At 36.8% G+C, this 22,100-nt stretch overlaps 2 protein-coding genes and 2 long non-coding RNA genes across 4 annotated transcripts; 1 reads left to right on the top strand and 3 right to left on the bottom strand.

Annotated features, from left to right (window-relative positions):
• Positions 1-890: 890 nt before the first annotated feature.
• On the bottom strand, positions 891-3,108 carry LOC108116284 (mitochondrial import receptor subunit TOM40 homolog 2). The gene is made up of 4 exons (XM_017228070.2): positions 2,572-3,108; positions 2,179-2,504; positions 1,895-2,119; positions 891-1,843 (listed from the first exon to the last, which is right to left on the bottom strand). Exons 1-4 carry the CDS (start codon positions 2,863-2,865, stop codon positions 1,723-1,725), a joined length of 966 nt encoding a protein of 321 aa, XP_017083559.1. The 5' UTR covers positions 2,866-3,108; the 3' UTR covers positions 891-1,722.
• Positions 3,109-11,748: 8,640 nt separating this feature from the next.
• Positions 11,749-13,858, bottom strand: LOC108116297. The gene is made up of 5 exons (XR_001772828.2): positions 13,591-13,858; positions 13,073-13,210; positions 12,873-12,973; positions 12,540-12,805; positions 11,749-12,472 (listed from the first exon to the last, which is right to left on the bottom strand). It is a non-coding gene; the product is annotated as an uncharacterized LOC108116297 (long non-coding RNA).
• Positions 13,859-15,149: 1,291 nt separating this feature from the next.
• On the bottom strand, positions 15,150-16,176 carry LOC108116289 (tetratricopeptide repeat protein 12). The gene is made up of 3 exons (XM_017228077.2): positions 15,872-16,176; positions 15,471-15,815; positions 15,150-15,414 (listed from the first exon to the last, which is right to left on the bottom strand). The coding sequence occupies exons 1-3, from the start codon at positions 16,060-16,062 to the stop codon at positions 15,198-15,200; spliced, it is 753 nt and encodes a 250-aa protein (XP_017083566.2). The 5' UTR covers positions 16,063-16,176; the 3' UTR covers positions 15,150-15,197.
• A 779-nt stretch (positions 16,177-16,955) lies between these two features.
• Positions 16,956-19,861, top strand: LOC108116520. Its single transcript, XR_005993849.1, has 3 exons — positions 16,956-19,067; positions 19,129-19,174; positions 19,238-19,861. It is a non-coding gene; the product is annotated as an uncharacterized LOC108116520 (long non-coding RNA).
• The last annotated feature ends 2,239 nt before the right edge of the window (positions 19,862-22,100 follow it).

Genomic DNA, 22,100 nt, shown 5'->3' with positions numbered 1-22,100 from the left:
TTTTAAATTTGAAGTTGACTTAGTTTTGGGTTTCCATTTAGTGGGGTTTATAAATGTTAAAGTTATATATTAAAATCTCTGTTTTTATGTTTATTTTTTTTAACATTAAACTTAACATAAAAGAGGTTATATATTTATTATGAGAAAGCACAACTTTAATATATTAAAATATCCTTTAACATACAAGCAATTCTTCATCGTTTTTCTTAATTAAAAAGCTTCTCAAGTAGCCAACTGACATTATTATTTCCCCTGAGAAACCCTGAGAAAAGAGCTGCCTTCTCGGAATCAAAATCAATATATCACATGTGTGTAATCTTTATAAATTTATTTCATTATGGAAAGGAAAAAGGAGAAAGGAAAAGCACCACTCAGCAGCGCATTCTCAGAAAATTTATTTGTAATGATTTTCTGCATTTCATATCTCTCCATGCAGCCATTGTTATGGCTTTTCTTTCTTTTTACACTTTTCTTCATTTTGCCCGCCTACGAGGAAAGTTTAAATAAACATAAAATCGTCGACACTGCCGTGGAAAAGTGTCCTTTTTTTCCTCCTGCCACCTTGGCCACAATATATATGAGCGTGGAAAAACAACAAATTGACATATCGAGGCCGACGAAATGGCGAAAAAGTAGGAGACGGAAAATTTGTGTTTTGGTCTCGGTCTGGGTTATTTTTGTTGTTGTTTAAATTGTTGTAAAATTCATCGGATATGAAAATCTAATGATTTGTAAAGGCTTCGATAAGCGGGAAAAGTGTAAAAGGGATAGCAGACTCGCCGCCCTGGGCTCTTTTTTGGGAAAAGTTTACACTGGTTTACCCCCTTGATAAAGATGGGGTTTGCTTTTTGGGTAGGCTGGGAAAAGGATTTTCAGCATTTATTGAAATATTAATATTTGCACATATAAGTGAATGTCCATGTGTGTGTGTGTGAAAAACTTTTCATAGTATTACCCATACAGAAACACACAACCAAACGGCAAATTAAAGGCAAACCATGTTTGCCCAAGAAAATTCAGTTGGCTAAAAAGTTTCTCTCATTCCAGTCTGAAGACCAAAAATCAATTCAAAGTTTCGCCTTAAGCCTTGGCAACTCCTTTTTGTCCATATTTTTTTCCCCCCAGTTTATGGGTCAAGCTGAAGACCATCTGGGGGTTATATCTTTGAGCTGTATATCGGATTAAGAGCCATTATCTTTTTGTCGGTCTAAATTATACTGAACTCAGCTGAGAGAGCGAGTGTGGTCTTCAGATTTATTGTGTAAATTGTATTTATTTTTAGATTTATAGATACATATGTCCATGTATAAGTACATATAAATTTCTTAGCACCCTCTTGAGCCGAGATTTCTGCTCTCTTCTAGCTGGCATTAAAAAATATTTACAGTGTCTAGACTTCCCAGCCCATAAATCAAATGCATGCGAGTTTCCTTCGCTTTTGCTGCACAAAAGCGGAAAAACTTTACGACTCTCTCTCGGTGTGTGTGTGTGTTGGCTTTTAATGTGCAACGTGTGGCTAAAACTGCTTAAATATAAAATATTTCTCAGTTAAGATTTAGGAAAAAGAAAAATGTAAATTGAGAAAAGTTTATAAAAATCTTTTTGATGAAATAAAAGTTTAGCAAACGGCAAATTTGTAATTCTCTGAACTCTGGACTTGGACTTGCAATGGATAATTTGGTAGTACATATAAATACAGTAAAACAATACAGTAAAACATCATTATTGGCCACGTCTCAGTCCACTTGGGTCCAAGACAAAACGCATGCCAAAGGCAAAACGATCTGTGGGAAGATTCATCACCACACTGAAACCCATTTGCAGTGGCAAATAGTTTAGATATCTGCGAAATATAAACTTAAGTTTAATCTTTCTAACCAGATTCGATACCAACTTTGTCCACATGAATCCCACAGAGGCATCGGAGTCGAACATTCCATGAACTGCCGAGTTCCAGAAGTTCCACTGATAGCATATTGTGGCTATGGTCTTTCGGGTGGAGCGGTTCCAGGCCAGGAGATTGGCCATCTGGATTTGGGGATGAATCCGCTGCCAATAACTTACATCTAGACCTTGCCTCGAAAAGGTGGCAGCCAAGGAGTAGTTATAATGCGAGTAACTGGAAGATTACCAAAGAAAATTGTAAGGAGTTGAATGTCATTTAGGGGAACACCTTACCGTCCTGCTATGGCCAAGTCTGGAGTCAGTTTCTGTGGCTCATTCCACTCCAGGAGAAGTTCTCCCCCCAGAGCCCAGTGGGCAGACACCGATCTCATCACAGACAAAGTACATCTTCCATTTTCATTGCGAACATTGTAGAAGTTAGCTGTCCAAGTGTCGCATGGTCTCGTCCATTCGATCGTATACTGACTCTCCACCGGAGCAGCTTCCCTGGCCTTCTGCATCACGGCCTCCATGCGTAGGCATTGGAAGGGATAGTACAGGATATTCAGATTGGCTGCCAGCGATGTGGGATGTATATCGCCCATTATGGTTGGGGTGTACTAAAATCAAAAATTTATATAAAAATATTTATAATATAAAAGTTATTAAAACCTAAAAACCACTCACCATAGTATCATCTTGGACCCGAAAAGTGTAAAGACCGCCGAAGCGAAAACCCGAAGCCCTGATATGGCTGAGAACCCAGGCGGCTGTGATGTACTTATTGGGGGCCAGACGATGCAGGTAGTCCAGTTCGATGCCATCGAAGAACTTGGGCATCACACGATGAGCCAGTATGTGCAGATTCTGGACATTGCCGGGATTCTTCTTGTTGCAATGACCACTGACGCGTTCGAAGCAGCCGGGAAAGAAGACGCCATAGTCAGAGTTCTTGTAGGGTGGACAGGTCTTGCAGGTCATATTGATGGAGGTGAAAGATGTTTCAGAATGGCAAAAAAAGAAAAACAATAAATGGAAATGGACAACGGCAGTGTAATGTGGAATTCGGGTTTTGATCCTATCGAAGGAATGTGTGTGTCTCTGTGAGTTTGTTGGCGAGTTCGAAACTTTAAACTGAAATTGTTGCTCTTTCTTTTTTTTACTCAGGCCTTTTTACCTGGCTGAAAACAAGAAACGAAAATGTTACATAGACCTGATGTTCGATTAAATATTTATGATATAGGAGTATGGGCTGTGCAGGGATACGGGGGCATTCAAGCAAAAATATTATCATCAGCTGTCAATTGTCATTTTATGCGCCATTTCATGGGCTTCATACTTTCTTTTTTTTCTTCCACAGGCTTTTACTTTTGGGCTTGGCACACCATTAGGCGCATTTCACACTTTTTACATTATTTATATGCCCGTCGTCTTGTGCCTTTTGGTTTTTATTCTCAGCTTGTCTGTCGTCGACGCCTTCTTGGTCCTTTTCCGCTTTTCCCCCTTTGCTCCTCCTTCATTGCCCATTCGGCAGGACATGAAATATTTAAACATTGAGTCCAAGCCAGCTCTTAAAGGATAATGGTCGCAGCGACCAAGATGCGGATGCTGATGATGATGATGTATGTAGCCACGATTGGCGTGTGACTGTCCAGGGTTAGGGTTTCTCCTCATTGCTGACTCACTGGGAAGCTGAATTATGAATGGGATAATCTCGTGTGACAAATCAATGAATCTAGTTTGGTAATTTCTTGATTAAATTCGAAGGTTTTCGAGGAGAAGTTGAGTGAAATTGGTAGATAAAGTGGATTAAGGGGATGTATGGGTAGCAAGTAGTATAGGAAATCGAATAGTTTAGATGGGAAATATGTGAAAAAGATTGATTTGAGATTTTTTTGTATAATCTTACTATTAATCTATTTACTGATTAAATTATGAATGAGAAGAGCCTTTGATTCATATCAATATAAGCAAAGGATAATGGAAAACATTTGTAGATTGTAAAAAAAATATCTAAAGGTTTTTCAAGGTCTAAAAATTTTATATTACAATTTGTAGATTTTCAGAAATCCGGAAGCCCACAACTAAGTACTGAGAGTTCTAAATTTCCAAAGCCTTTCCGGTTTTTATGAAACCTAATCAAAGCCTAAAAACATAGCTAATAAACCTTTTTAGAAAGAGCATAAATAACAATGGCAATGACGTTTGCCAGATGTCGTCTAAGCCGATTTCCAGTCGGAGTTCATGAAAGCAAAATGCAAAAGTTGTTTATTCAGCAGCTCAGTCGCGGCTCGGGCTTTTGTACTTTTCCGCCCATTCGCTACCAACAGCTACTACACCATACCCCCACCCACCCAAACATAAGCCAAGTCCTTGTCTATATCCTTGCCGGTGTGGTGAAGACATCACTTATTTAGACGGCAGCACTTAAATTTATCACTCAGCCAGCAGATGGCGGGCTCACTGCCAGTCTGGCTGGCTGTTTTAGCCATTTGCTTTAATTTAATATGCTAAAATATATATAGAAGAGAGAAGCAGCGACCGCCCGCATTCTCAGTTTTGCAAATCAAAGCTCAACGCGGCCGCAGAACTTTTGCCCGGAAAACCGCAAATGCTCAAAGGGAAAAGCGAATTGGAAAAGTCTGTTTGGAATGGGAGATTCAACATGGTAATCATAAGTAAATAGCACTATTTCCACGAACCGAACTTGTTGCCGCCTAATTGGTGGGTGTGGTTAGGGATTATATTAAACTGACTTTAACTTTTTATATTTTAAATCAGGGATGCTCAACGCCTATGCTTTGACTGATCATTTGCTTTTGTAAATCCACCGTGCATATGGGCTTGCTCACCCATAAGCTTTGAGCGTTTGCCGCTCTTTCCACTAACAATTTTTTGTGTTCTTTTTTTCTGCTTCGTTCCGTCGCCAACTGCAATATATTTTGTTCTTGTTTCTTCCTCGATAATCCTGGAACTCCTTGCTATTACACTAACAATTTTTCGTTTTTCACTTTCCGCCTCATTCCGTCACTAACTGTAATATAACTTGCTCTCTTTTCTTCATGGATCATCCTCGAACTCCTTGCTATTCCCCACCAACAACATTTCGTTTTCTGCTTTCCCCCTCATTCCGTCGCTAACTTTTCTTGTTTCTTCCTGGATCATCCTCGAACACTTACACTGAAATTCCTTCCTTATAACTTCTGTTTGCACTTTGAAGTTTCTTTCGCATTTGGCGAGTCAGTAAAATGAATGGCAAATTGGTTAGCAAAGAAATAAGTTTTTGTTTCTTTCAGTGCACAGCTGCAAACCTACACAAAATCGTCACTAAATATGTGCACGCTTTCTGGTATTTGTCTTAGTAAATGCTCTGCCGTAAGACGTTTTTGAGCACCTCTGTTGTAAATAGTAATTTGATTTGCTAGCTGCTGTTAAAAGATGATTCTCATTACGATTAATTTTATCAGAGGTAATCAATTTTTGCTTATTTTTCCTGATTTTTATTTCATAATTCAGCCAAAACAAAGCCTATAACTAATCCTGTATTATTATCCTTTTAATCACCCCAAAATAAAAATAATAATCACGCATTTTCAAGTTATTTTTCAACAGAGTCTCTTAACCCTTAATTGCCATCAAGTTTAACCTACTTTTTGAAAAACATTTGTAAAATCAATTATTATTTATGACCAAAAAACAAACTGTTGCACTGCCACAAGTACTTGCCTCTTTTTTCCCCGCCGCAAGGTAAACAGAATTGACCCAATTGCGAAAAAGTTTTAAAGTTCAAAATGAAATGTTGAATCAGCAATCGGATTTCCATTCGACGAAATAAACAAACAAAATGCACTTTCAAGAGATGTTCGCCGTTAAGGGCAATCGAATTTACAATGTTTAACCCATTCCCTCTATATCTTTGCCTCGGCCTCTATTAACTTATGAGCTTTTTCCGATAAGCCGACCAAAAAAACTGTGTTTTTCCCCCACCTACCAAGTAAATGATGAAATGAATATAAATTAAAATTGAAATATAAATGATACGCTAAAAATGGAATAAAAAATAAACACAGTAAGTGAAAAATAAAACAAAAAAATGAAACAACATTTAAAATATTTACTGTTCGACATTGTGAAAATTGTAAAACATCGAAGGACGAATGTGGAAAAAAATTGCAATTCAATCGCATTTCGTTGCCTTTATTTATCTTGTGTTGCATGCAGTTTTTTATTGCAACAATTTTTGTATTTATTTTTTGTATTTATTTGCTTGTGTGTAAAATTCCTACTATCGTGTTTATTTTTTTAATTGCTGATGGTTTTTATACATTTTGCATATAATTTAATTTTATTTATTACGCCTTAAAAAATGCAACCAAATAAAATATATAAACTAAAATAACAGCAAAAAGGAGTTAAAGTGGGCAATAAATTTTTAATATTTTAAGCAATTTCCATTTTTGATGGGTTGGGGTTGGTTGGTTGGGGGTGGCAGCACTTCTGTAAATTCGTTATCAATAAATGTTATTTGTGTTCATTTCAACTTTTGTGTGTGAACGTTGGCCACCTCAGGGAAATTGAAATGGGATTGTAACAAAAAACAACAACCAACTGGAAAATGCTAAAAGCACACACACACACTCTTTGTTAGTAAGTGGAGTTTTTTTTAAGCAAACATTTGAAACTAAAATACAGAAAATGTAAACAAAATATTATGAACTTTTAGCTGCCAAAGTTGGCAATGAATATTAAATTGTTTTTCTAAAAAAAAGTAGTTTTAAGTTTGGAAATAAGAGTCTTCTATCATAACTTACATTTTCTTTGTCACATTTCCCCTTTTCTTTGGAAAATCAAATCAAAATCGTATAACCCTATCCCACCTCTCAACTCCTTCACACTTATTTCAGCTCCATTAAATATTTACAATGAGGCAAACAAATCAAAGTGACAACAAACAGAGGCCTTTCAACCCCTCGGCACTTTTACTGATTTTCGCTTTTCCAAATATTTGCATACCTCGCTCGCTTTTCCTCCAGACAGCTTCTTCTTCTCCTATATACTATATATCCCCCTTTGACTTTGCCGTGAAAGAGTTCTCTTTTAAAACCAAGTCCCTGGCACTTGGGCACGATTTGCATCAAGTAGAAGAAGGATTTCCTTTCCATCCTTACTGTCCCATTGAAAAAGCTAAAAAGTGTCTTCGACACTTTGCCATTGGCATCCATTATTTTGTAATTATTTAAGTGCCTTCAATGAGGAACCTTATTGATGATGACAGCGGGGTTCCTGGCCACCCCACCCAACCCTAGTCAAACCCATTCAACCATCCGTTTTCACACTCGCCTGAAGCGGCTCAGGCAGGCAATAAGTGAAAAAAATCAAAAAGCCATAAAAACTTTACACAATCGAAACGTGCAAAAGTTGATTTTTGCCAACGCCAGCAGCCAAAGCTGAGGAATTCGCCCATCGATGGCAACAACAAATGGAATCGAGGGAAAAATAAAAAGAAAAGCCAGACAACAAAATCAAAGTGCGGCCGGCATGTGAAAGTAAACTTACTTTTTATACCCTTGGAAGAGAAAGTATATTTTATGTGTGGAAAATATTTGGAAAAGAGGGTACGGAACGGATTTCTGAATCTGCTTGGTTTTAGGGAAATGGTTTTAAAAAGAGTTCTGGAGAAAGTTATCTATCAATATTTTTAACCTTTTACTAAGTAAGATATAGCGTAGGTATTTAATAAATATTTTTAGATCAAAAACAATGGATATCTGAGAGTCTAGACACTTCTGATCTTGTTCTCCTTCTCCCAACTACTTTGTGTTGCTGTTGCCGATTTTCTGCAAAGGATGGGAAGCTAATACGAGGACAGCAAAGGACACAAGGAGTATTGGAAGGAGAGAGATTGAAGACCAAAGTGGACACCAGAGCGGAGTGGACTGCCAGAATCGACCCATAAAAAACGAGAGCGAATAAAAAGCGCAAGAAAATTACTTTCCGCTCTACAAATTTTTGCAGGGGGAAAAAGAGACACACAAGCAGTGGTATGAACTTAATTTTTTTATTTAAATCTATATAAATATATATATTTTAAGATATATGAATATAAAAAAACAGTCGATATAAAAATCTATATAAATTATCTTAGCTGAAAAGGTTTCCATTTAGTAGTTTTCTTAAAGAGTTTCCTTTTATTGATCTTCCATCAAGATTTTTTCCTTCTTTTCTACCTTTTCATAAATAAATATCTAATATCTTATTTCACTCACCTTTCCAATTAACTTCAACCCACTGTGCCACATCGAAGCATCAGCAATCGGGGCCATCCACAAAGTCAAGCGTGTAAAGTAAGTAAAGATGCGAGTAAAAACCTTTTCCGCCTTTCCAGCTCTGCTATCGGCCCTTTTGAGGCATTATGTACTGACAATTTTCATGATTATGCGCTTACCGATTTTGAGAGTGTCCAGCCCCAGGATCTGTCCGGCTTCCTTCTACCCCTTCTCCCCTCATTCTCATCATCATCTCGCCATCTCTCTCAGTGTCCGGTTGAGCGCAGCTGTTAAGCCTTTTCCGTTTCCGTTGTCGTTTATTTTCTTTTTTTTTTCCTTTGCCGCTTCTTTTTCTAGTTCATGACTTGACTTTGGCGCCTAGCTAAGTATTGATAGTATTGGATACCATCGACAGCGGATTGTGGGGGCTTCCTGGTTATGGCCATCAAAACGGAAATGAAGATGGGGGATTCCATTCAATTGGCTTTTCAAGGATCCTATGTGTGTGTGTGTGTGTATATTCCACGGGCAATTGTTGCTAGCGATAGACATTTTACGGGTAATTATCGAAAATGTTAGACCTGGTGCGGAGATGGCCGATGATTGAATATCCATTGGGGAAAAAATAGAGTGTCAGAAGAGTGAATGAAAGATTAAAGATAAAGAGCCAGAGCCAGAGGGTTAGGAACTCAATATATGAGGAAAAAAAGATGTTAGAGGAGATTATGGTCCTTGGCTTTTCATACGGAAAAAAGAAAGGAAAGGAAAAGGAAAGTGATTGAATGAACTGCTGAAAATATAAAACAAAAACCATTAGAAAAGTAGAGAAAGTTAGTTTATAAAATCAAAAAATTACCTTTTGACCCTTGATTAAAAAGCAATGAGAGAAGAACTTCCATTACTTCAGCCAAACTAACTTAATAAAAATCCATTAATTCCCTTTTCCCCTAACTTTAATCAAAACACATTTCATTATCCAAATTTATATCCAAGTCAAAAATTCAATTACCGCCCCAGCATTTTGATTACCAACCAATATCGTTGGGGAATCGACGGCGTTCGAGCACAAATCTTGGCCATAAAATTGTCATAACTGTAAAGTTATTGTGACATTTCCAATAAACGGAAAAGAGGGAAAACGCCAGCTGGTGTCTTCGTGGGGACTAAAACACTCCTGTCTGCCAGGGAATGTTCTATGGTTCCATGGTTAATTTACTACAATGCTCCCAATATGCAACATAAATAATGCCAAGCATCCGACATAAATAACCGTGGATGCTAAAATTTGGCAGCAGTAAGAGAGGAGAGTAAGTTGGTTAAGCAGCTGCTGCTGCAGTCAATTTCAGCGTTCGTCTGTAAATGTAACAATTAATTAGAAACTAACAAAGTTCCACTTGGCAGGCGCTAAACTTGTGTCCCAGAACCAAACTCTAGAAGCGAAAGAGACCCAAGCGAACCGAAACGAATCGAAGGCGACAGTCGAGAGTCGACAAACGAAAAAGCGAAGACTGTCGCGCACATAAAGCGCTTTTAATTGATTTTCCTGTTACGTGCGATGGCAGAATTGGAATTGTCGCTTCTGGCTGCTAGGAAAGAAGACCAACTGCTCCTCCTACTTCCTACTCATCCCAATGCCAGTAATCGTTCGTTCGTTCGTTCATTCATTCATTGGAATTGTAGTTAATTAATAAATTATTCCAAGCGATTGAACTAACAATGTCGGACTGTGAAAACTTTCACTGGCAGCTTTAATTACCTTTTGCTCCCAGGACTTTCCACTTTGTTTAGCCAGTGTCTCGTTTTCTTTTATATATATATATTTTTTGTTATTTTTTTGCCCTCTGTTTACTACAATTAAACACATTTTATTTGCCAATGTTTATGTCTGCCTGCATGATGCGTATACGCAATGTATTTGCTCTGCTCCTTGCATGTGGCGTATACGCAGTGTACGCCGGTCAGGACACCACAGACTCGTAAACGGTGCGTGGCCCATTCGGGCGTACATATTTCTTTTTAAAGATACGACCAGAGCATAACAATTTGGCCTTAGCTTTCACTTTGGCATTCAATTAAATTTCGTTTTATTTTATGTCCAGCCAGTAGAGACCTGGGCTCAGGTGTACTGCTAATATTGGGAAATTTATTAAAAGGCAAATTAATCCCTAGCAAATTCCTTCATTTTCAGCAGAGTAAAGTTATCCTCAAACAAATTTTAAGCAATAGTTTATTAAAGCCATATTTCAATTTGAAAATAAAAACTTATTCTAACTTTCCTTTCAATCTTAATCAATAAATATTTTCATAAAAATTTGTAAAATACAAAAAAATATTTTTCAAAAATACTTTAGAACTTGACAAATATTTTTAATTGAAATATTGCCAACCTTCCAATTGAGATTTGACTTCTCCCAAAAGCCAGACATATAAATTTCCACTTGCGGTAGGAAAAGACTATTTGTTGTTGCAAGCATATGGTAGCTTTCTATTTGCAGCAAAGAAATTCCATAAATCCAAAAGGCAGCCGAATGGTAAACACAATTTTCATAAAAAATAATTAAATAAACAAGGATACAGAGAGAGCGAGAGAGAGAGAAGCAGAGACCAAAAACCAAAGGCATTAGCAGCAGATTACTATGGGGCGGAGTAGGCGGATTGGAGGACACATCCTGCTCCGGCAACTTGCAGCTTGCATCTCGAAATCCGACTCTGGCCCAAAGAGTCATTAGCAATGTGACCCAGAAATGGACTAACCACATAAAATTTTATGCTGTTTGCCATAATAAATTTAATTAAAAAATCAAATTGACTGAGAGAGAAAGAAAGTCGGACTAAGAGACCAAGTACCATACCAGCCCAGCCAGCATTCACTTGAACATTAGCCCCAGAATCGCAATTTGTTGCCTACGAATGTGCTGAGTAATATTTGGGTCAACTTCTGCCGGTCGACATTCGCCTTAATGGCCTGCAGAAGGCTCCAAAAAGCAAGGACTGGCCAGTCAGTTGGACTTATCAGAATTTACAAAATTGCTTTCGGACATCTGAAGTGCAGTTTATGGAAGGCCTAAAGGCAAAATGAATGGCAAAAATACCAAAAGACAAAAAAAAAATAAAAATTAAGTGTCCCTCCAGCTCACCTTGAGAGAGTCGAAAGTTAAGACAGAGCAAAAGTTAGACAAAAGTTTGTGTTTTCAATTTATTTTTTCAATGGCTTTTTCCCTGGCTGCTCTTCATCCTTTATCAATCAATTGGAGTTTTTCTTTTATGAGCTGCCAGTTAATTAGGAAATAAGAGAGCGAAAGGTAAGAAAAATCTGGGCGGCTAATCAGCTGAATGTTGTGGAAACAGCCAGGTGAAAGGTGTTCCAAGCGGAAATGAGGTAATCCAGGAAGGGAGCTGAACTCAGCTAGCAAAATACTAAATGGTTTTCACCTTAATTGGCTTGAAAATGAGATGGGGTTTGAGCAAAATGATTGAATTTACCAACTTAAATTTAAGAATTTTCTTAAAGTGTTACGTTTATTCATTCGTTCAGTTTTGGAAATTAAATTATTAATTTTTCATTCTTACTTTTTAATTTGATTTTTTATTTCTTTGACTTTGGTTGTGTAAATCCCTTGAACTTAAATCGAACATATAAATGTTTAAAAATACATTTTAAAATCAAATTTTAATTTCCAATCCGTTGAAATTCTTAACCCATTACCTCCATGAGCCCATGGCTGCTTGAGGACCTTGGCAAGCAGATCGTTTAGAAGACAACATTGGCCCACCTTCAAAATTTGAAACTCGGAGGTTAAACGATCGGATTAACGACATCCTCATTGGTTAGATATGACCAAGAGAAGCGTAGCTAATGATGGAAGGTCTCAAGTTTTTGCACTTTTGCCCGGTCATTGCCTCAATGAGCAGAAAATTGTGCAAAAACTGGAGCCCACCGATCATTCGCTTCGCATTTATTAGTCACATCTAACGAACGAGACTGTCGCCAATCAAATCATTTTACCTCCCGTGATGCATAATATGAAGGTGGGACAATGTTAACTTCGAAACGATCTTCTTAGCGATGTCCTTAAAAAGCCATAGGTCCATGGTGGATAGTGGATTAGGTTTTCCTAACAGCTTAGTAAGTAATAATTTGATTCAGATTTGGTTTAACGATTATGATATAGACAATATTTTGAGAATCGTCCACTTTTGATCATTTTTAGAGGCCAGGTGGCACACTTCTCTGCGCTGCTGACAGTGCTGCCATTTTTCAACAGGACTGTCCACTCGGTGGCAAACGGGTTATAGCAAGTCATTATTGGGAGTTTTTTGTTCTGCAGATTAAATTTGATATTTTAAACAATTTTAGGGCTGCTGAAAGATGTACTGAAAGCCTCTTACCAATTTGAGATATTTGTAAAATTTTCGAGAGCTGCATGGGGTTTCAGATTGCTTTAATAGCAGCGCCAATCCAAGGTTGCTATTTTTCAGTCCGACTGTCCACTCGGCGGCACATGCGTTATAGCTAGCCATTGTTGCAAGAATTCTTGTTCTGGAGGTTAGGCATCAGAGCCAGTTCTGAGAATCCAACGTTGCCTGTTTTCAGTCGGACTGTCCACTCGGTGGCACATGAGTTACAGCAAGTCATAGTTGGAAGTTTTTTTGCTCTGCAGGTTAAATTTGATATTTTAAACAATTTTAGGGCTGCGCAAAGATGTACTCAAAGCCTCTTACCAGTTTGAGATGTCTATAAAATTTTCGAGAACTGAATGGCAGAGCCAATTCTGATAATTTAGAGTTGCGATTTTTCGGTCGTACTGTCCACTCGGCGGCACCTGAGTTATAGCAAGTCATTTTTCGATGTTTCAGGTTAGCAGGTTTAATTTGATATTTTACACAATTTTAGGGCTGCGCAAAAATTTAAAACCACTTACCAATTTGAGATATCTGTGAAATTTCGGTATTGGGATACACCTAACCTACTTTCCCCATGAGGCGTCACAGGCCACGCGGGACTTCAGTACCACGTGGGGTAACACCTCGCACAAAACTTCACTGGCTGGTTAATTATACTGATAGAAAATGAAAAAGTTAGAAATAAGCAACCAATTTGTATTACTAATAATGTAAAAATGTTTTCAAAATACAAGCCTTAAGAGGAAATTTGTTAATCTACAATCTCTAATAAGCTAATATTAAAACTTTGAACTTTTAAAATTACAGGCTGTAAGAAGAGGATGAAACATAACCTACTTTGGCCATGACGTATCACAGCCCACGTGAGACCTCGCACCGATCGTCATGGGGCTGGTTAAATATACTGATAGGAAATGAAAAAGTTACACAAAAGTAACCAAATTGTATTGCTAATAAGACATAATCTTACACTTCTTAAATTAAAAGTTTTAAGAGGAAAAAATAGAAAATCTTTAAACTGCAACGTCTTTCTTACCTTTAAGATTTGTTAACCGCAGATTTAGTTAATATTTCTTGATTCTTTTAACAATTGGAAACATTTATTCAAAGAAAGATTATATTTTTTATTCACTTCCGACAAGTTTAACAAGCTGAGCTGAACTGGAGCAGAGTTTTCACTTCCTGAGAATAAACTCTGAATGGCCGAATTGACATACAGTGTTGATCAACGAGAATGTGCTTTCGACGGCGATATTAACACGCAATCGATAGTTAGTGGACAGGCTAGCTATCGAACGTTTATATCAATTTTAATTAAAACTATTCTTAAAAAAAACATTTTTTAATATAATCTTAAATAATAAAATAACTTTTTAAATTTTAAAGTGCAAAAAGAATTTATAAATACATATATAAAATATATATTCGATAAATTGATAAATCAACATGGCGGAGTAATAATTGCGGCTTTCGACTATAGCCGTCTCTTTTGTTTACATTTTAGATCATTCAAATTCGTTGACAAAAAAGAAAGGAAGAAGTAAAACTTAAGGTGAGAAGGAGAAGAAGAAGCCTACCTTTACTTTCCGGCTGCACATCACCTTCTCTGACCAGTTTTTCAGTTGTCATTCTAAAAGTAGGCGAGCAACACCTCTAAGTTTTAGTCGCAAGTTAATCAGAACGTTTTGCTTAGAAAAAGTATTAAGTTCATAGAGTAAAAGTGATTGCTGTGCTGTGCTTTAAATTTAATTTCATTTGTGGTTTTCTAGTGGTAAACTTGGCTTTTTTTAAGTTTTTTTTTTAGTTTTTGCGAAAGTGTAAGTGGTGCTCCGCTGGGCACGTAAAAATGTACATGTATGTGTGCATGAGTATGCAAAAAGAAGTTTGGCAAACGCAAATGCATATGTATGTACATATATGCATGTATGTATGTAAGTATGTAATAATATGTATGGAATATAATGTAATAATAAGTAAATATACGCAGAGAAATAGTAAACGATTCGGAAATTTGTACCATGTATTGTCTGAAGAACATGTAGAAGATCTTCAAATAGGAAAAATCCCAATAAGCCCCTTGATTAATATGGAAATTGAAGGTAAGTGGTCATCAAATTTATTTTTTCATTGATATTTATCTCTATGTATGTATATATTTATGAAGCAATGTTAGTATTTTATATTAACTTGCATTGAAAACGAATTAAATGCTATGTCATTGAAGAAAGAGACAAAATGAGTGGAGTGTAAGAAGGAAAGAAATTTCGGTTGAGCTGTTTTAAGGGCAACTCTCTTTTTCAGTTTTCAGCAAATATTCCAATAGGAATGTGCAGAAATATGGAAAAAGCAGGTGAGTTAAAATTATTTTCATTTCATTCAATTTTAAAATATTGCATTTTGCTTACTTTTCATGAAAAATTAACACAAAGCTTTGCAGAAAAGTGAAGATTAGCAATCTGCTTGATAAAATGGAACAGAAGTGGCTCAATAATGAAAAAATAAGATAAGTGCCCTTGAAATACCTTATATTTATTCCCATACTTATTATTATATATATATATTATATACTTATTCCCATAAAATCAAAGAATAATATTTAACCAAAACTTTCTTTATATTGTAATATTTCTCACTAAACGCTAATTACAATAGCGAACGCATTTTCTCCAAAAACTCATCTATGAAGGCAGCTTCTGGCCTGTTCGATTGCCTTGCCTGTTCAATACTATATTCGTAGTTGGCCTCATCGTTCAGGCGTTTATAGGCAGCTCCCCGATAAAGCCAAGCACGGAGATAGCATTCATCTAATTTCGTTAAGACATAGTCACAGTCCAAAATACCTAGCTTAAATTCGCGCATCCTAAAGGAAAAATAATTAATAAGAATTAAAAAATATTTCTAAAAAAAAAAACTTACTTGATAAAGCACATGGCACGATTTACATACAAGACTGGGCTGTCTTTAATATATTGCAGACCCTTTGTATAGTAGTCTTTGGCCAAAAGAAAATTCAATTTGCGATACTCGAAATTTCCAAACCGTCGAAAGGTTTCAGCCACATCTTCTCGCTGTTCTCTGGCCAAAAGGCGATCGCCAGGCTCAAACTCAATTTGACGCATAAATGTAAACTGATTTGTATTAATTGGAACTTTTCTTATTCTAGGACGACGAAATATACTAGATTGCGAAGGATTTCGCTTTGTTACCAAAAAGTTAATATCGTCTATGGTGAGCACCGATTTGGCTCGCTTTTTGGAAGAACTTCGAAGAATCTACTTTTAGATTGAGTTTTTTTAGAAGCTATTTAGTTAACTTACTCCGTCTTGTTGGCATTTTCAATACCCTCTAGGCACTCGATCACTTCCTCTACCTTAGATGGTTTTCCTTCGAGGAAGGATTCATTGGCCTCGGGATATTGGTATATGGAATGTTCTGGCTTCGCCTCTTCTAAGATAGAACCATTTTCATTTTCATCTTTTTTGCCCAGTGTAAAGGCGGGTAATGGCATTATGTTCTATATATATTTTATATATTTTTTTGTTTATTTAGGTATGTCTGCTTGTGTAGTTTTGTTCGATGTGTGATTTTACTTTATACAAAATTTGACATTAAAACCAAACTAAATTCTACTTTTAAATCAATAGTTTTATGCGGTTTTTAATCACATAATTAAATATTCTAAAGGGAATATGATTTTTAATTCGAATTTCATCTCCTTGCTTATTTCCTTTTGTCTTCGTTATCTCATGGCTTTTCCTTCCCCGCACATCCATTTCCTGCCATCATCTGATTATATATTCCTCTCAAATTAATTGACTTTTGCATCAGCAAATTAAATTGTCGCGACCCAGAATCTTTTGCGCTTTTCCACCACCACTGCCACAAAAACCGAAACCAAACCAGCTAAAAACCCAAATTTCCCGTCAGTTTTCTTCTGTGATTTTCCTTTTCATTTTACTCGGGGCCCGGCCCCCGCCCATAGGATATTTTTGCATAAAATCCTCTCTCTCTCACTGCAAGCTGCGAGCAATTTTTAATTTGAATTAAAAATGCATCATTGCGTTGATTTTAATGCACACACAATTAAAACGGCAAGTCAGGAAATTGCCAAATGCATTTAAAAGCCATGAGAAAATCCAAATGCGAAAATCAATGAGCAATTGTGAATGCAAATTGGAAAAATTCGAAGCGCGCGGGAGTGAAATCGAAAAGCAAAACAAGATGGGAGAAAAACCAAGCATTGAAATTAAATGAACTGAATGCAAATCAAACTAATGTAGAGTTGACAACATACGCACATTCCTTCCTCCTCCCCTTTCCGTTTTTCCCGAGGAAAAGCTGAAAAGTTTCGCCTGCTAATCGCTAATTGCTTTTAAAGACAGAGAGAGAGAGAGGGAGAGTGACAGGAGGGGTGGGAAATTGTAAAAAGCCCGACGGGGATGAGCTGTAATTGTCGCGCTTTTCAAAATGCTCAATTTGCAATGCAAATGTCAAGCATTAGTTTAGCTCAGCTAACGCCCGTTGTCAACAGATGGCGCCACCGCGCAATGAAAATACTTTTATGGCCCGCAGTGTATGTGTACGTACAGGGCGGGACGCGGGGCGATGTGCGATGGCAGATCAAGCTGGCAATGTTTGGCAACAGCTTAGCGCACAATCAATTAAACTGGTTTATTGACACTTTTCCTCTGACACAGACACACTTACAAACTTGACACTAACACACAGAAGAGGGGAAATCGTATAAGAAGAAGATAAGGGAAAAGGTTGTGACGGGCTTTTGTATACCCTGCTATCTGAGGTTATGAGGTTTGAGTAAGACTTTGCAAAGGGAAAATTATTATTATTAATGTGACAGATCCTGATACCTCATACTCATTGTATATACCTCAAAATACCCTATATTCTTTCTAATTTTTCTCACATTAAACTCATGACACCATTTTCCCCCATACTTAAACACACCCTCCGCCCTCTGAACACTTAAACATCTCATACAAAAAAAAGTAAACTGCGCAATTAGTTGACTTAACTTCTATGACATAGAAGCAGCAGCCACCACCCCCCTGGAAAGGTTCCCACTTCTGTGCTCAAGCAAACGGAAATTGAGTGTCCTTGCAGAAGGGATTTATTTATGGTTCATAGATTAAATACTAATTAACACCCAACCACACAAACACAGGCCAGGCCAGTGTGTTGGCATTTGATTTATGTCTGAGGAGGGAGCATCTCTCTGCTTTTGTGCGTGTGTCCTGTAAGGATTAGAATGGAAAAGAATAACAGGGCAGACCAAAAGGACCCACAAAAAAAAAAAAGAAAACATTTTCGTAACACACCAATGGGCCATTGACCAAGGTCCTCGGCCTCGTCCTCGTCCTCGTCCTCATCCACGTCCTCGTCTGCGACTATTATGCGTATCTCTCGCTCGCTGCGCTTAATGCCATAAATTCTGCTTAAATTATTGGGGTTGCTTAACACGCTCCATTTTCGTTTTTCCGATTCGGATTCGCATTTACTTTTATGCTCTTCATTTGTTTTTTGGTTTCGTTGGGCCCTTCATGTAGATGCCACCTTTAAGTCAGCTCTTCGAGACTCAAATTTCTATATAAAGATATAGTCAGAATGTTTTTCAGTGTAGAACTGCGTGTAGTATGAGTACTACGCCTGGTTAAATTTATGTGTCTGCATGTCGCGGACGCGTAAAAAACCTGCATAAGAATCAGATTCACTGGGCTTTTCATTGAATGAGTGGGTGGGTGAGAGATGCGACGTATAATCAAGCCAGACAATGCACATAAAGTCTGACCAACTCTTTGGAGGTCTGAGTGCGTTGATTAACGACTAACTGTCTTGTTAAGCGCTGCCAAAAAGGCAAAACTTAACATTATATTTCATTTTTCTTTTATATTTTCAAATATATTCCATTTCTTTGAGTGCATTTTTCAATACTGCCGCTTGATCCACACATCCGATTATGGTATTTATCGGACTATGCAAATGAAAGAGGAAAATCATCGCTGATGGTTTAAGTCTGCCTCATTTGAATGCACTAATTAAATGTGCTTTAACGGAAAATCACTTAAAAACCAGCACTGGCAATCTGAGCTTTATGATGACAGGACCGTCAGAAGGGGCAGCATAAAGATTGATAGATTGATTTTTAATACGCTGGTTTTATGGTTACTCATTTGTACTATATACGAGTAAATTTCATATTTTACATTTTGCTGATAAGCAATCAGCTGACTTGAGGACTTGTGCTTGAATTAAATTTATAAAAATCTTGAAAGAATCAGTTGTTGGTGAACTCTCTGCCTGTTAAGATGAATTCTGTAGCTTGGCTTGCTTTGTTCGGATTGGTGATTTGGAAAGAGGGATCTGCTCAATTATTGGATTCGAATTGCGGAGTAGTTATTAAACAAAAAGGTTCATTATATTCGGTTTCATCAAGTCCATGGATGGCATTGATTGAATCGCCTAAAAAAAACTGCACTGGCACTCTGATTAATAGAAGTTTGTACTGCGATTATATAGCATATATATATCTATTATAATCTAAGTATTTGTATTCCAGAATATGTTATAACAGCAGCTAGTTGCCTACGTAATCAAAATCTAAAGTGAGTAGCAAGCGTTATCTTTCTTATTAAATCATCGACTGACACGATCTTCCCCGACTTCAGCTTCGTTCATTTGGGATTGTTTGACAGATCAAAGCTGACATCTTACAGCAATAAATATAAACCACAAAAATTTGGCATTGAGACATGTTATATTAATAAGAATTTCAACCGAAGCACATATATAAATGATATTGCGCTGGTCAAGTTATCGAGGACTGTGATCTATAAAGATCACATACGACCAATGTGCATTTCGCTGAACAGTAATTCGGTTGACTATGCTAAGAGTTTTAAGACCTTTATGGCCACTCGCTGGGGTTTGAACGAAAAACGAATTTTTTCAAGCCCTTTGGCGCAACCCATTTTCCATTTTACATCTAGAGAATGCCATCGCACCTTTAAAATAATTCCCAAAAAATCTCAAATTTGTGCTGGCTTTAAAAATGAATTGAAATGTGCGGAGAGTGGAAGTCCTTTAAGTGCCAAAATTACATATCCAGGCTCAAAGCACACTTCCAGACAAACTTTATTTGGAATTCAGAGTTATGGCGTTTTGGGAACTTGCTTGTACAATGATATTACGAGTATACGCGATTGGATAATGGGTGTTGCGTTAGAAGTTGATATTATAGTTTAGGAAATATTTTTTAAAAAATAATAATAAAAAAAAATTCAATAAAATGATTCACAATTTCCAAGAAATATTTTTGGAGCAAACTTTTTTTGGGTTTTTTTTTCTTTCTTGATAAGAAGTGGTAATCAGATTTGGTTTTCTTTACAAGTGTGAATGAGTTTTTTTGGAATTTCTATTTATATTTCCTTAAAGCTAATAAAAATCAAAATAAAATTTAATAAGCTGCCTGCAATTAATTTCTACTTAAAAAGAACTTCAAATTAAATTAAGTTCAAATTAAAAATGGTTTGCTGGAAAGTCATCAACCCCGAACTTCTTTCAGACAATTAAAATTGAATTCCCAATGATTGTATTTAAAAAAAAAAAAGAAAAAAAAGAAGTAGAATGGTTTATTTATACTCTGATTAATCCATTATGGCATTTCGCATGCAATTTGTTAGTGAAAAATTCGCTACTTAATCGAATTAATTAAAATTTCATATCACGCTGAAAGCCCAAATCGTGAAATGAAAGTCTACAAAAAGACCGAAACAATTTCAAGTTGAGCGCACAAAAGCCGACCGCACATCAAATATGCATCTAGGTGGGTGTTCTCCTATATATATATATATATATATATATATATATATCAAGTATATATGTTGGATGGTTGTCATTAAATGCAAATTTATTTAAATTTCATTATTGAATATAATCGGCGCTGAGAGCAGAGTGAAATCGTTTCGGTAATCGCAGCCAGAAAACTGGTTGAATGTTTTCGCTTGCCACCAATTAAATCCGTTGCAGTAACGCCCTGAAGGGCGCCTCCCCTTGTCTCTATCTATGTATGGAAATGCAAATATCCGCAATTAAGCAATAATAATAAGCATCATTAATAAATCATTGCAAGTGCAACCAGTACACACAAAAAATGTGAAATTTATATATATGAATAAATTGAATGGGGCATGGGGGGTGTGCTGCCCACAAAGGGTTGTTAAAGTGGCAAGAGAGCCGTCCATTGACCATTGAGAACCATTGACAGTTGGTGGTGAACTCATGTGTGAGCCGCCTCCTCTGCCTTTGTGCTTTGCCACTGAGATGTGCAATTAACAGAAAATTCGCACTTAAATCTTTGAAATTTTACTTTAAGTTCTGGTTTTAATAACTTTTTTTTTGATTAAAGTAAAAATATTTTCATGAATGTTGAAGGAATGTTGAAGTAGGAAAAAGGGTTTCCTTTAAGACCTTTTAACCATTTGTTTTGAATTGGTTGCTGAAATTGAGTAATTTAATAACCATTTTATGGTAGTTTAAGCCTCTAATGGTTTTAAGCAAATATATCTATCAGCTGTTGTGAGAATTTAAAAACCAAATCAGCTTTTGTAGGCCTTGCAATTTATGTTTAAATTTATTTTTGATTTAAATCCAAATGCTAGGCTTTTATGTTTAAATATAACGGCCTTTGTGTTCATCTCATTTCTATTTAAATGTCTCGTTCCTAGGTGATTCTCTCGTTTCTGGTAAGTTGTCTCGTTTCTAGTTGATTGTCTCGTTTCTTGTCTGCTGTCTCTGTTCTAGTTGGTTCTTAGTTCGGTACTTTCGTATGTTATTCTCGTACGAGTGAGAAGAGATAACGCTAACGAGATGTTAAGTGTAAGTGTAAGTGAGATAGCTGTCTGTTGCTGTACGTGTTCCGTTGAGTTGTTTAGTGAATGAGAGTGAATGGGATGACGATAGTGATGCAGAGCGAAATGCGCAGCTGGATTAGTCGTCACAAAAATATAAGCGGTAAAGAAGAAAAAGGAGGAAAGAAAGGAACTTGTTTGCATTAAGAAACTTCTTCATAATAGCAATTATGAACATCAATACTGTTACTAGGAAAACTTAAAATATAGAAATCTATATGCATTTTCTGTATTTTTAGTACCTAAGCACTTACTTTTCTGCAAGACTTCTAGAAACTTCGCTTTTCACTTGCCTGTCGATATTTCAATTTTCCCCCAAAAACCCATAACTCATCGATCACGACAGTTGACTTTGGTTCTGTATAGACTTAACCCTCGCAAGCAGTTTTACTGGTTCTCCCCCCCTTAAAACAAAAAGCAATTAAAAGAGATTCCTTTCAGTGGTTTGTTTTTCGGGAGGATTCACTGCACCATCGACCAAACACTTGACACTACAACTGCGGGTTAGGTACTCCTGTCTCCTGTCTGCTGTCTGCTGTCTCCTGGTCGCGTATAAAAGTTTAGCACATTCTTCTTGGACACTCTCGTAAATTTGGGAATGGACGTTTTTATGTGTGTATGG

This window comes from Drosophila eugracilis, unplaced genomic scaffold (genome assembly GCF_018153835.1).
Source record: "Drosophila eugracilis isolate 14026-0451.02 unplaced genomic scaffold, ASM1815383v1 contig_367, whole genome shotgun sequence".
Taxonomy (NCBI): Eukaryota; Metazoa; Arthropoda; class Insecta; order Diptera; family Drosophilidae; genus Drosophila; species Drosophila eugracilis.
This window is presented reverse-complemented; position numbering and strand designations above follow the sequence as displayed.

Excerpts from the sequence above, each read along its gene's own strand:
- LOC108116284 (XM_017228070.2), bottom strand. The coding sequence starts at position 2,865 with ATGACCTGCAAGACCTGTCCACCCTACAAGAACTCTGACTATGGCGTC. Across the intron at positions 2,505-2,571 it reads GGGTCCAAGATGATACTATG|TACACCCCAACCATAATGGG; the intron begins GTGAGTGGTTTT and ends TTTTGATTTTAG. Across the intron at positions 1,844-1,894 it reads GTGGGATTCATGTGGACAAA|ATATCTAAACTATTTGCCAC; the intron begins GTTGGTATCGAA and ends TATATTTCGCAG.
- LOC108116289 (XM_017228077.2), bottom strand. The coding sequence starts at position 16,062 with ATGCCATTACCCGCCTTTACACTGGGCAAAAAAGATGAAAATGAAAAT. Across the intron at positions 15,816-15,871 it reads GAAAATGCCAACAAGACGGA|TTCTTCCAAAAAGCGAGCCA; the intron begins GTAAGTTAACTA and ends GATTCTTCGAAG. Across the intron at positions 15,415-15,470 it reads CGTGCCATGTGCTTTATCAA|GATGCGCGAATTTAAGCTAG; the intron begins GTAAGTTTTTTT and ends TTTTTCCTTTAG.